Raw genomic sequence first — 14864 nt, forward strand, 5'->3', positions numbered from 1 at the left:
AAAAACTGACACCTTTATACAAGGGATCAATAACCACAACACAAGCAGTCAAAATGCAAACAAAAAGAAACAACTCTGATAATGATATGCACTGTTCTTGAAGTTGATTGGTCCACACCCGAGACAGCTTTTCCTAGAGCCAAGTCTCCATTGGTGTTGGACCAGATGACGCCAAAAGGCGTACAACTCAAAGACAGCGCACTATCAGAGTATTGAGAGCTCGGGGTAAGCATTTACACTACGAGACCTCCTTTACCAGTGGCAAAATATAGTAATAGGTTTTAACCCTTTCAACTGGTACAAAAACTGACACCTTTATACAAGGGATCATGCTTGCAATAACCACAACACAAGCAGTCAAAATGCAAACAAAAAGAAACAACTCTCATAATGATAATGTCTCTGTCTCTGTTGGTTGCAAGCTGTTGGGCGAGTCTCACCGATAGGAAAAGACGTTCTTTGACAGGCGCAGCTCCTGCAAGTGCCGGCAGCAGCCTCGCAAGAGCGCCCCGAACATCTGACAGGCGACAGCGCCATACTCGTCGAGACATCGCCACACACACACCACTGCACACATGTCACGCATGCACCATACACGCACGTCACGCACGCCACACGTCACACACACTAGACACATACGTCACATGCACACACGTCACACGCACACACGTCACATGCACACAGGTCACTCACACACACACCACACACACGCGTCACAGACACGCGTAACACACGCACGGCACTGACACACGTCACACACACACCACACACACGCGTCACTCGTACACACGTCACACACACACCAAACACACGCGTCACAGACACGCGTAACACACACGCACGTCACTGACACACGTCACACACACACACCACACACACACGCGTCCCCTCCGCGGCCGCCGCGACCCTCACCGTCTCCACGACGCTCTCCGTGCCGGACAGGTCAAGCACCGCGAGGGCGTTGGGCTGCGCCAGGAACGCGTACAGGTTCTGGGTGAGGAGGGGGGAAGATGGCACAATCGCCAGTCACGGCTGAGTCGACCTAGTGGCGGCCCACTCCCTGTGCGGGTGACGGCAAGGGGGTGTGGCGGGGAAGGTGTCTGCGCGGCGCTCACCGACGTCTCATCTGCGCGCAGGATGACACCAGAGAGGTCTAGGCACGTGAGCGAGTTCAGGGTCAACTCGCTGGTCATCAGCGCCTGCGACATCGCGTTCACCCCTGCGCACGCGCACACACGCGTATACGCGCGCGACGGACACGCACAGACGCGCACGCAAGGGACACACGCACGCCAACACGCGGACGCACGTGGGAATGAAACGCAACGCACACGTTGGCAACATGGGCAACGTTCGCACAGATATACGAGAAGTCACACGCGTGTACTTAGAGATGTACATACGTGGACACGCCCGCAGACAGACACACATGGCACAGGAACGTAAGAACGGGCACACACGCACACACAGATGGACATGCACGTGGACACACATACACAGACACAAGCAACAACAAGACATTTACAAAGAACCTTTCAGAGGGGAATGCTCATGCGCGCACGCACGCACGCAGGCACCCAATGACCTCTGTAAAAGCAGCAATTGCCGACCTGTTTAAAAATTCATGAATCCTTCTGTGACTGCGACCCATGGCAAGCCAAGTGGGTGGCGGGGTGGGGACGTTGCGGTGAGTGGGCGACTGTGTGCGCGGGACAACTTGATCAGAGTGCACATCACTCAGCTTTATCGTAAACAAACAGGCAGTGCATCATTAGACCTCCTTTGCCAGTACCAAAATATAATAATAGGGGTTTTCCCCTTTTTTCTGGCAACAAAACTGAAACCTTTTTACGAGGATTCATGTCTGCACACTATGATAATATATGCATTGTCCTTGAAACTGAAAGAAAGCCGTCCCTTGGTCTGGACCAAACAGTTTCAAGGACAATGCATATATAATCATAGTATGTTTTTTGCTTGCATTTTGACTGCAAGTATTGTGGTTAATGCAGACATGATTCCTCGTAAAAAGGTTTCAGTTTTGTTGCCAGAAAAAAGGGGAAAAGCCCTATTATAAAACAGGCAGTGCATCGTGGCTATGTTGGCCTGGCATAATCTTTTTGCTAGATGTATAAGAGGGCGAGTGAATGAGTGAGTGGGTGGTGGCTAGTTTGGCCAAGTGAGTGGGTGAGCCAGTGGTTGGCTGGCTGGATAGGTGAGCGAGTGAGTGAGCGAACGAGTGGGTGGGTGAGTGAGTGAGCGAGCGAGTGAGTGAGGGAGTGGGCGAGCGAATGATTGAGCGAGCGACCTAGTGAGTGAGTGAGGGAGTGAGCAAGCGAGCGAGTGATTGAGTGAGCGAGCAAGCCAGTGAGTGAGCGAGTGGGTGGCTAGCTGGCCAAGTAAGTGAGTGAGCGAGTGGGTGGCTAGCTGGCCAAGTAAGTGAGTGAGCGAGTGGTTGGATGGCTGGCCAAGTGAGTGAGTGAGCGAGTGGTTGGATGGCTGGGTGGGTGAGTGAGCACGCATGTGAGCGGGCAAGTGAGTGGCTAGCTGACCGAGTGAGTGAGTGCGCACGTGCGTGAGTGAGCGGGTGAGTGGCTAGCTGACTGAGTGAGTGAGTGAGCACGTGCGTGAGTGAGCGGGTGAGTGGCTAGCTGACTGAGTGAGTAAGTGCGCACGTGCGTGAGTGAGCGGGTGAGTTGCTCGCTGACTGAGTGAGTGAGCATGTGAGTGAGCGAGCGGGTGAGTGGCTAGCTGACCGAGTGAGTGAGTGCGCACGTGCGTGAGCGACCGGTTTCGTGGCTAGCTGACCGAGTGAGTGAGTGCGCACGTGCGTGAGCGAGCGGGTGAGTGGCTAGCTGACCGAGTGAGTGAGTGCGCACGTGCGTGAGTGAGCGGGTGAGTTGCTCGCTGACTGAGTGAGTGAGCATGTGAGTGAGCGAGCGGGTGAGTGGCTAGCTGACCGAGTGAGTGAGTGCGCACGTGCGTGAGTGAGCGGGTGAGTGGCTAGCTGACCGAGTGAGTGAGTGAGCACGTGCGTGAGTGAGCGGGTGAGTGGCTAGCTGACCGAGTGAGTGAGTGAGCATGTGAGTGAGCGGGCAGGTTAGTGGCTAGCTGACTGAGTGAGTGAGTGCGCACGTGCGTGAGCGACCGGTTTCGTGGCTAGCTGACTGAGTGAGTGCGCACGTGCGTGAGCGACCGGTTTCGTGGCTAGCTGACCGAGCGAGTGAGTGAGTGATCGTACCTTTCAGCGTGAGCGCTGTGCGGGACAGGTTGAGACTGCGTAGTCCCTTGCCAAGTCGGCTCAGCTGCTGACTCAGCTGATAGAGCCCTGCACGTGCATGAGGGCGCACATACACACACACGTGCAAGCATGGTGAGCGGAGGAGCTGTGGCTTAGTAGATAGAATCGTTTATTTTTTATCGCGTCATTCATGCAAATTACATCTCAAAAACGCACGGGAAACTGTAGACCGCACAAGCCCAAGTTCTGTGGTCTGCCAGTAAGAGGCGCAACTTGCTATGCACAATTCCAATCGATGAATGCATTGCTGAGTGCCGTGCAGCATCTGTGTGGTGCTGTGCTGTGTGTGGTGCCGTGTCTGTGTGGTGCCGTGTCTGTGCGATGCAGCGGGTGTGCAGTGCCGTGTCTGTGCTGTGCTGTGCTGTGTGCGGTGCTGCGTGCGGTGCCGTGTCTGTGCAGTGCCGTGTCTGTGCTGTGCTGTGCTGTGTGCGGTGCTGCGTGCGGTGCCGTGTCTGTGCAGTGCCGTGTCTGTGCAGTGCTGTGCTGTGTGCGGTGCCGTGTCTGTGCGATGCAGCGGGTGTGCAGTGCTGCGTCTGTGCGATGCAGCGGGTGTGCAGTGCCGCGTCTGTGCGATGCAGCGGGTGTGCAGTGCCGCGTCTGTGCGATGCCGCGGATGTGCAGTGCCGCGTCTGTGCGTGTGTTCGGTGTTCACCTCGGTCCTCCAGGCTGTTGTTGGACAGATTTATGGAGTGGAGGCAGCTGGCAGGATTTTGGGTCAAAGCCGTGGCAAGTTTCTGCAGAAAATCACTGGCAGGAGGAAGAGGAAGGAGGAGGACGATGAGGAGGAGAAGGAAAGAGCGCAGCAGTACACGGGGGAGGGAGACGCAAATCTTGGAAACGTTGCTTTGGCCAAACTAAGTTTCCGTGTGTCTCGATTTATGAAAGATGCCGCTGCTGTGAACACCGCCGTGTTTTACAAATCGCACCTTCCTGTGCACAACGGAAGAAACCCGGAAAAAATCCGCGCATTCGAGGGAGCAACACTCAAATCTCCGGACAGACGCGTTCGAAAATTCCCTTGCTGTGCTACCCTCTTCTGGCCAATTCACAACCGAGTGGTAGATTTGGAGTCTTACAAATCTGGAGCTATGCACTTTGAAATCTCGATTGAAAAATTCATTTCTTTCTAACTACTTTTTGTGTTTAGTTTGTTGTCCTTCCCCCGCACCTCCGATTTGCAGCACGGTTGGCTACGTACGTTGCGAAAAAAGTTCAACATACATACGTACACACAAATTGTTACTGCGTAGAGTTTTGCTGTTGTGCTGTACAGCTCACCCATATGTGTTTAGGTTGCACAACCTGTTATTCGGCACGACCTCTGACATTTTGCACCAAGTGCTGGGACCTTCTTCAGGAACTGAACTGGTCTCAATCCAGTTCCTGAAGTTGTTGTTGTTGTTATTGGTGTTATTGTTGTTGTTGTTGTTCGGGACCCTATTTGTTGTGGCGGCGGTGGCGGTATGGCAGCTGGCGTGAAGCGGCAGTGCAGCCACCGAGGCCCAGCATGCACCTGTGCCCGTCCCAGAATGCCCCTGTGCATGTCCCAGCATGCAATGCGTCGTGAGCACTCACGACTTGAGCCCAACGTTCTCGAGCACCAGCTCCTCCAGGCGCGAGGATCGCGACATCACGCGCAGCACTTGCTCGCAGACCTCTGCAGACTGGTGCACACGCACACATACACGCACCATCAGTACACACACAACATCAACACACACACACACACCACACACGCATACACGCACCATCAATACACACACACACACCACACACGCATCCATGCACCATCAACACACACACACACCACACACGCATACACGCACCATCAACACACACACATACACCACACACACATACACGCATCATCAATACACACACACACACCACACACACATACACGCACCATCAACACACACACATACCACACACACATACACGCATCATCAACACACACACACACCACACACACATACACGCACCATCAACACACACACCACACACATACACGCATCATCAACACACACACACACACCACACACGCATACACGCACCATCAACATACACACACACACCACACACGCGTACACGCATCATCAACACACACACACACCACAGACGCATACACGCACCATCAACACACACACACACCACACACACACGCACACACCACACACGCATACACGTACCATCAACACACACACCACACACGCATACATGCACCATCAAAACACACACACACCACACACACACCACACACACATACACGCACCATCAACACACACACCACACACATACACACACACACACACCATCAACACACACACCACACACACACCACACACGCATACACGTACCATGCACACACACACCACACACATACACATACACACACACCATGCACACACACATACACACCACACACACACACACCATACACACACACCACACACATACACACACACACACACACGGCATGCGCACACATGCACCATGCGCACAAATACACAAAGCAACAACAATAACCGGCATTCGCCAGTAAGTGGCGGTGACATAACCACGGCGCTTGTGCCAGGCTAGGTGCACTTTGAGGCCGCGTGAAGCAGAGGTCACGAACGGGTTTTGATTCCTTACCCGTACCCGTACCCGGCCGTACCCGTACCCTACCCGTACCCGGCCGGGTACGGGTAGGGTACGGGTATCGGGTACCTGATTGCGACCTCTGGGATGAAGCCATGTTGCAGGCGCGGGTGGGTTGATTCTAGGAACTTGAATTGTGAGAAGAGACAAGACGTTGGGAAATGAGTGACAAACGGTGACTCACCAGTGACTCACGGTCTACCCGTACCCGGCCGCACCAGGGTCGCAAACGGGTACCCGTACCCGTACCCGGCCGGGTACGGGTACGGGTAGCCGGGTATCGGGTAGGGTACGGGTATCGGGTACCCGGTTGCGACCTCTGGCGTGAATTGTCGAAAGGAGCAGTGGTGCAGTGGTTAGCGCATTGCGCTATGAACCCGGCAACCCAAGTTTCATTCCCCGCCACGGCTAACATCACTGGCGAGTGGTGACATCTGAACCGGGCCTCTGGGCCTTCTCTACACCGACCCCACATTTGACCAGCGTGGTGAAGTATGGTCGCACAATGCCCATAAACCGACATGGCACCGAGACGCCTTCGCCCGGCAGCGGGCTGATAACGGGGCGGTGAATTCGAGGCGCGCTGGGAGGACAGCTTCTCGAATCGCGACCACGACTCTCCGAGTCGAGAGCGCGGCGAACAAACCCGTCGTGCGTTTCGGCCCAAATCGTTACGCACCAGCCGGACGTCCTTGCAGTGCAGCTTGGTGAACCAGGAGCTGAACTCGAGCGTCGCAACGATGGGGACCAGGTCCCTGGGTGCACGCGCACGCACGTACACATGCATACACGCACACATACACGCACGTACACATGCATACACGCACACATGCACGCACGCACACATGCACGCATACATGCACGTACACACACGCACACGCACACACGCACGCACACACGCACGCACGCACACATACACGCACGCACACATGCACGCATACTTGCACACACGCACACACGCACACACGCACACGCATACACACACACGCACACACGCACACACACACACGCACACACACACATACACACACACAGGCACACATACACGCACACACACGCACACACGAGCGACGCGTCAGGTCGGGGCAGCCGTCTGCGCGCTCCACTGAGCACCGTGGTTCGGCGGCACTCTCTCATCACTCACGCGGGCTGCGCATGTGCAAGTGAAAGTGTGTCTGCGCGTGTCTGCGTGTGTCTGTGCGTGTCTGAGCGTGTCTGCGCGTGTCTGAGCGTGTCTGAGCGTGTCTGTGCGTGTCTTCGCGTGTCTGTGCGTGTCTGTGCGTGCAGTTGAGGTGCACCTGCCGTCCAGGTGGCTGAAGTCATTGAGGCTGAGCTCGCGTGAGTCGTGGGACAGGTAGATGGTGTCCACGTCCTGCAGACACACACACGCACACACACACACCCACACACGCACACACACACACACGCGCACACGCACACACGCACACACGCACACACACGCACACACACACGCACACACACACACACGCACACACGCACACACACACACGCACACACACGCACAGTTCCCTCGTGAAGCCTTTAACAGGCTGTTGAGCCCAGTGATGTTTGCGTGCACCGATTAGGGCCGGCACGGTGCACCAGGAGGCAGTGTAGCCAACGCCATGCATGGCCGCCTTTGTCTTCTCCCCGCTAATGTTTGCACACTGCAGCAGCCATCGCATTCATTGAAGGTCTCTTGAAGGGATCTCACAAGTGAGTCTGTGGTGATATCCACTTGTGCAGACTGCTCTGTAAGGGTTTCGCATAGCACTGTGAGTTCCAAATGGATTCTTCATCTAACCAGATGACACATTCCTAGCACAATCTGGATAAAATTGAGAGCCAAAAATTTTTCCAAAAATATGAACAATAGAATGCAATGTATATATGTCGTGTTATAGACAATGATGATGATGGCGCAGTGAAGTGAGTCAGGTAGCTCACCCACTGCACCTCTTCCCGGCAAGGCAGGCCCAGCTGATCGCAGACGCAAGCATACGTCTGTGAAAATCCCCCTGCTCGCACAGACGTCGCACACACACACACGCAGCACGACGCACAAACATCACACACACACACACACACGCAGCACAACGCACAGACATCACACACACACACACACGCAGCACGACGCACAGACATCACACACACACACACGCAGCACAACGCACAAACATCACACACTACGCAGCACGACGCACAAACATCACACACACGCAGCACGACGCACAGACATCACACACACACACACACGCAGCACAACGCACAAACATCACACACACACACACACGCAGCACAACGCACAGACATCACACACACACACGCAGCATAACGCACAGACATCACACACACACACACGCAGCACAATGCACAAACATCACACACACACACGCAGCACAACGCACAAACATCACACACACACACGCAGCACAACGCACAAACATCACACACACACACACACACGCAGCACGACGCACAGACATCACACACACGCCGCACAAACATCACACACACACACACACGCAGCACAACGCACAGACATCACACACACACACGCAGCATAACGCACAGACATCACACACACACGCAGCACAACGCACAGACATCACACACACACACACGCAGCACAATGCACAAACATCACACACACACACGCAGCACAACGCACAAACATCACACACACACACGCAGCACAACGCACAAACATCACACACACACACACGCAGCACGACGCACAGACATCACACACACACACACGCAGCACAACGCACAAACATCACACACACACACACGCAGCACAACGCACAAACATCACACACACACACACGCAGCACAACGCACAAACATCACACACACACACACGCAGCACAACGCACAAACATCACACACACACACACGCAGCACAACGCACAAACATCACACACACACACACGCAGCACAACGCACAAACATCACACACACACACACGCAGCACAATGCACAAACATCACACACACACACACACGCAGCACGACGCACAGACATCACACACACACACACGCAGCACGACGCACAGACATCACACACACACACACGCAGCACGACGCACAAACATCACACACACACACGCAGCACAACGCACAAACATCACACACACACACACGCAGCACAATGCACAAACATCACACACACACACACGCAGCACAATGCACAAACATCACACACACACACGCAGCACGACGCACAAACATCACACACACACACACACGCAGCACAACGCACAAACATCACACACACACACGCAGCACAATGCACAAACATCACACACACATACGCAGCACGACGCACAAACATCACACACACACACACACGCAGCACAACGCACAGACATCACACACACGCAGCACAACGCACAGACATCACACACACACACACGCAGCACAACGCACAGACATCACACACACACACAATGGGGCATCACACACAGATGTCACACACACACACGCAGCACAACGCACAGATGTCACACACACACACACGCAGCACAACGCACAGACATCACACACACACACACGCAGCACGACGCACAGACATCACACACACACACACGCAGCACAACGCACAGACATCACACACACACACACGCAGCACGACGCACAGACATCACACACACACACACACACGCAGCACGACGCACAGACATCACACACACACACACGCAGCACAACGCACAGACATCACACACACACACACGCAGCACGACGCACAGACATCACACACACACACGCAGCACGACGCACAAACATCACACACACAAGCAGCACAACGCACAAACATCACACACACACACACGCAGCACAACGCACAAACATCACACACACACACACGCAGCACAACGCACAGACATCACACACACAAGCAGCACAACGCACAAACATCACACACACACACACGCAGCACAACGCACAAACATCACACACACACACACGCAGCACAACGCACAAACATCACACACACACACACGCAGCACAACGCACAAACATCACACACACACACACGCAGCACAACGCACAGACATCACACACACACACACGCAGCACAACGTACAGACATCACACACACACACACGTAGCACGATGCACAAACATCACACACACACACACGCAGCACAACGCACAAACATCACACACACACACACGCAGCACGACGCACAGACATCACACACACACACACGCAGCACGACGCACAGACATCACACACACACACGCAGCACGACGCACAGACATCACACACACACACACACAGCACGACGTACAGACATCACACACACACACACACGCAGCACAATGCACAGACATCACACACACACACGCAGCACGACGCACAGACATCACACACACACACACGCAGCACAATGCACAAACATCACACACACACACACACGCAGCACAATGCACAGACATCACACACACACACGCAGCACGACGCACAGACATCACACACACAGGTGGCACAACACACAGACGTCACACACACAGCGCCACACCCGGACATCACCGCACGTAGACCTCACACACACACACAGACAGCCGGCTGACGGGGGTCAACCGGCAACAGCTGCCGCACGGCACGCTCGAAGCCCCAACCGGGGCCACGACAGCTGTCGGCACCACGACCGCCCTCTCAACCCCCACCCCGTAGCGGACCGTGTGAAACGCGGTGCGGAGCCCACGCACCACAAGGCCCCATATCCACAATGCTCTGCCGGGCCCAGGCTGTCTGCAAGGAGTTCGCCCGCTCGTGTATGTCCAGAGTCAGCCTCTTCAAGAAACTGGCGAACGCACACACGCACAAAGACAAAAGAGCCCGCCGCATAGCCTTAACAGACTATTGGGGCAAGTGCTGTCAGCGGGCTTGAGAATCGAGGTGGCTATCGCGCACCGTCCCGTCACAGAGGCCGCGTTTGTCTGCCATGCGAGTGGGGAAGGGGTCATAGGTCAATCGCGCCATGTGCTCTTGCGACCCCGGTGTCACGCGCAGTGAAGTCTGTCTCAGCCTAGAGGCTCGCACGGCAAGGGCATTGGCGGCGCAGTGGTAACCCTCGCGCCTTCATGGGACGAAAGGGTTCCTGGATTCGACTCTCGATTCACGCGCCTGTCGGCGTTTGTATGTTCTCACCCTGTTCCGTCTTCGTATGTTTTCCCGCACGGTGGCGAGATTTTAACGACCCCGTGGGGAGCGGTAGCGTAACGGTTAGCGCGCTGCGCTACGAACCCGGTTCACCCGAGTTCGATTCCTGCTCACGGCCAACACCAGTGATGATTATCTGAATGGGTCCTGGGCCTCTCCGAGGTCGACTCAGCCTCAAATTAGTATCTGATGCAGTTTGCTAAAACACCGCGACGAGCGAGACAAAGGCGGCCGGGTGTGGTGGTGGCCACCCACCCCCTCGTGTGCCGTGCCGGCCTTCATAGGTGCTACTCGCTAACAGCACTTGCCCCAATAGTCTGTCAAGGCTATGAGGCGGATCTTTATCTTTGTGAGTAAGCGTGAGTGTGTGGAGTGTGTCTCCTCTACCCCTGTTCTACATGGGTTTCCTCGCCTAGCTAAAATAAAGAAAAAAACAAGCAATATAACTGGCATTGCCCCAAAATCCTGAAATGTTACTCAATTGGGATCGCGGTGAGCAGCATCGCAACCCTACTGCGAAGACCTGGCAGGACCCTCTTGAAAAAACGAGTCTTGGGACTCGGCAAGGCTCTCCTCGGTAAACAAGCGGAAGAATAAAATAGTAAACAACAATGGTAGCAGGGGTCACTGCTGCGATATTGTCGTGGCGTTTGTTGTAGTTGTGTTTGTGTGTGTTGTGGTTGTGTTTGTGTGTGTTGTGGTTGTGTTGTGGCTGTTGTGTTTGTGTTGTGGTTGTGTCTGTTGTGGCTCTGCGTTGTGGTTGTGTGTGTCGTGGTTTTTGTGTTTGTTGTGGTTGTGTGCATTGTAGTTGTGTTTGTGTGTGTTGTGGTTGTGTTTGTTGTGGTTGTTGTGTTGGCTGAGGTTGTTGTGGACTCACGGAGGGCTGACCCGGGCACCGCGCCCACCATGCTGTTGTTGTGTTTGTTGTTGTTGTGTTTGTTGTGGTTGTTGTGTTTGTTGTGGTTGTTGTGTTGGCTGAGGTTGTTGTGGACTCACGGAGGGCTGACCCCGGGCACTGCGGCCTGTGCGGCGACCATGATGTGCACCAGAACGACGTCGGCCTCCTCCGCAGAGCTCATCGCCATGGTGACGCCGACCCGCTCCGTCTCTAGCAGCAACTAAACAACAACAACAACTGCTCAACAACATGATCAACAATAACATCATCAACAACTCAACGAAATGGCCCGTAACATCATCGTCAACATAAACAATGACATGAAGAATAAACAATAACATAACCAACATAAACGATGACATCAAGAACATCAACAAAAGAAACCACAACGACAACAACCATAACATCAAAAACAACGTAAGCAACAATGCCACAATAACAACAGCATCCATGTAACAACACCAAATAACGCGACACAGACAAAACCACACCGATTAGGAGTTCACGACAGCAGTTTTGTTATAAATCTACCACTGCGTGGCACCAACCACAATAGACGGAAGCGGATCTGCTCTTGATTTACTTAAAAATTAACCCGTAAAAACAAAGTTTTCCACTATAAATCCTTTATATGCGTGGCATCGGTTTTATTTTATTATTCATTTCTGTTTTTCTCGTCCTCTGGCTTGAGATGGCTGCCACCTATGGGTCAGATGATTGCCTGCCACCATTAAGCAATTGGTAATTAAATATTTTTAAAAAATTCCTAAAAAGTGTAAAGTTATGGGAAAAATGTTTCACGAAAATCAATTGTCACGCACAACGAGTCTGTGTGCAAAATGTCAGCTCGATTGGATCACGGGAAGTGGGTTAAAAAACGACCGAAAGATTTGCACGGTCGTAAGCGCGCAAGCAAGCAAGTGAACTTAATATAAAGGATTTAAAAACTATAAACTATCACAAATGATAGCTCAACGTAGTGGATTGTCATCACGTCGAAATTTACGAGCAGCCAAATAATCTAAACGTGCGTCAGCTATAAATGTGGAGAGAAAAAACGTCGAAAAATCCATGCGACCACTGTATACCAGGCGAGGTGGTTAACATCTCGCCACGTGCAGTAGCTGCAGTAAAACCTCTCGAGAGCCGGCAACGGAGAGCGCAAGGCCCGTGGCAGACTCAACAGGTGGACCCACGCAACTTCATTCATTTAGACAATCAATCTCCAAACTCTAGACAGCCCAAAGCCACCGTGTGGCAGACCGGCGCAATCGGTGAACCCGCTGTGGCACCCCGGGCATCAGAGGTCGCAAACGGGTTTTGATTCCTTACCCGTACCCGTACCAGGCCGCACCAGGGTCGCAAACGGGTACCCGTACCCGTACCCGGCCGGGTACGGATAGCCGGGTATCGGGTAGGGTACGGGTATCGGGTACCCGGTTGCAACCTCTTGCCGGGCATGCATGAGCGTGCCATGCGCTCTGCTAGTGGCAACTTTAAAACAACATAAATGATTTGAAAAATATATTTTATCCCTCCCAAATAATATTTTCACTGCCCCCCCCCCAATCCCCCCTACTGTCTTATGCTGCCCAGCCCCAGGAGCTGCCTCTCTCACCTTGTTGCCCTTGAGTGTGGCCGCCTGGATCTCCAAAAAGTGGAACGTGGACTCCACCTGGAAAGGAGCGCGAGGAACCGGCGTCACGGACGTACGAGACAGGGAGAGGCGGTTCCGTCCGGGTGGCCATCACTGTGGCCAAATATTTGTCACCAGACGGACGATAAGCCGGTTCGTCCAATAGAATGAAACGAATTACAGTACTGTGCGTTTTTGTTTTACCAGGTAAGGCTCACTGAGCTATGTGGAGCTCTTGTTCAGAAGCGAGCTGGCTGTCACGAATGAAAGCTCGACGAAGTGGCTTACCACGTGGGAAATGTACAGCAGCCAAACACTCTAAGAGCACATTGATTCGAAATGTGGAGGGATAAACCGGAGGAGCCGCAGAAATCCACGCGATCACGGGGAGAGAAAGACACAAACTCCAAATATACAACAGCAGGCATCGTCAGGGTCGGGATTGAACCCAGAACCTCCTGCATGCCAGGCGAGGGAGTGAACATCTTCACCAGCGTGGCGGGACACAGAAAGAGGAACACAAGCATCAGAGAACTATAAAAGGCAATGACATTTAAATTCAATCTAGATTTGAAGTTTTCGTGACTGCAGGGATCCATACTCTTTGGTTCTTTCGGTAAAGTCACGTAGGTAGAAAACAAAATAAATTAATGACAGGGAATACCTACGTGGCTTTACCGAAAGAACCAAAGACATCTAAATTGTTTAGAAAAGTGAGCGGGCCTTGGGCAGGATATGTAAGAGATGATGCGCGATGACCGAGAAGAATAAAAACGGAGTGGCAGTTAGGTAATGGAACTCATCCGAGAGGACATCCACTGGGGAGATGGAGTGACGAGACCAGCTGGTGTGGAGGTGCTGGGCGGACCGTTGCACTTAAGGATCGTGAGAGATGGGGGCGGCTTGAGGAGGCCTTCATCCAACAGGGGATGGATCATGGCTGCTGCTGATGATATGCAAATGTTACTTTTATCGCTGGCCAGAGGTCGCAAACAGGTTTTTATTCCTTACCCGTACCCGTACCCGGCCGCACCAGGGTCGCAAATGGGTACCCGTACCCGGCCGGGTACGGGTACTCGTTCCCTACCCGTTCCCTACCCGAAATGAGTGACAAACGGTTACTCACCAGTGACTCACGGCCTACCCGTACCCGGCCGCACCAGGGTCGCAAACGGCTACCCGTACCCGTACCCGGCCAGGTACGGGTAGCCGGGTAT

The 14864-nt window shown here is 53.6% G+C and overlaps 1 protein-coding gene across 4 annotated transcripts in view; it reads right to left on the minus strand.

The window, feature by feature from the left end:
- LOC144951748 (F-actin-uncapping protein LRRC16A-like) overlaps positions 1-14864 on the minus strand; it is a 52904-nt gene that overhangs the window by 22762 nt on the left and 15278 nt on the right. For all 4 annotated transcript variants that reach the window (XM_078882094.1, XM_078882092.1, XM_078882091.1 and 1 more), the window contains exons 4-15: positions 13630-13686; positions 12110-12231; positions 10660-10754; positions 7889-7959; positions 7240-7313; positions 6621-6696; positions 4877-4965; positions 3954-4048; positions 3242-3328; positions 1116-1219; positions 913-990; positions 441-517 (exon numbers count right to left, since the gene is read on the minus strand). In XM_078882094.1, the coding sequence (XP_078738220.1) occupies positions 441-517; positions 913-990; positions 1116-1219; positions 3242-3328; positions 3954-4048; positions 4877-4965; positions 6621-6696; positions 7240-7313; positions 7889-7959; positions 10660-10754; positions 12110-12231; positions 13630-13686 (1025 nt within the window). The remainder of the gene's footprint in view (positions 1-440; positions 518-912; positions 991-1115; positions 1220-3241; positions 3329-3953; positions 4049-4876; positions 4966-6620; positions 6697-7239; positions 7314-7888; positions 7960-10659; positions 10755-12109; positions 12232-13629; positions 13687-14864) is intronic.

The sequence above is a fragment of the Lampetra fluviatilis genome, chromosome 63 (assembly GCF_964198595.1).
Source record: "Lampetra fluviatilis chromosome 63, kcLamFluv1.1, whole genome shotgun sequence".
Taxonomy (NCBI): Eukaryota; Metazoa; Chordata; class Hyperoartia; order Petromyzontiformes; family Petromyzontidae; genus Lampetra; species Lampetra fluviatilis.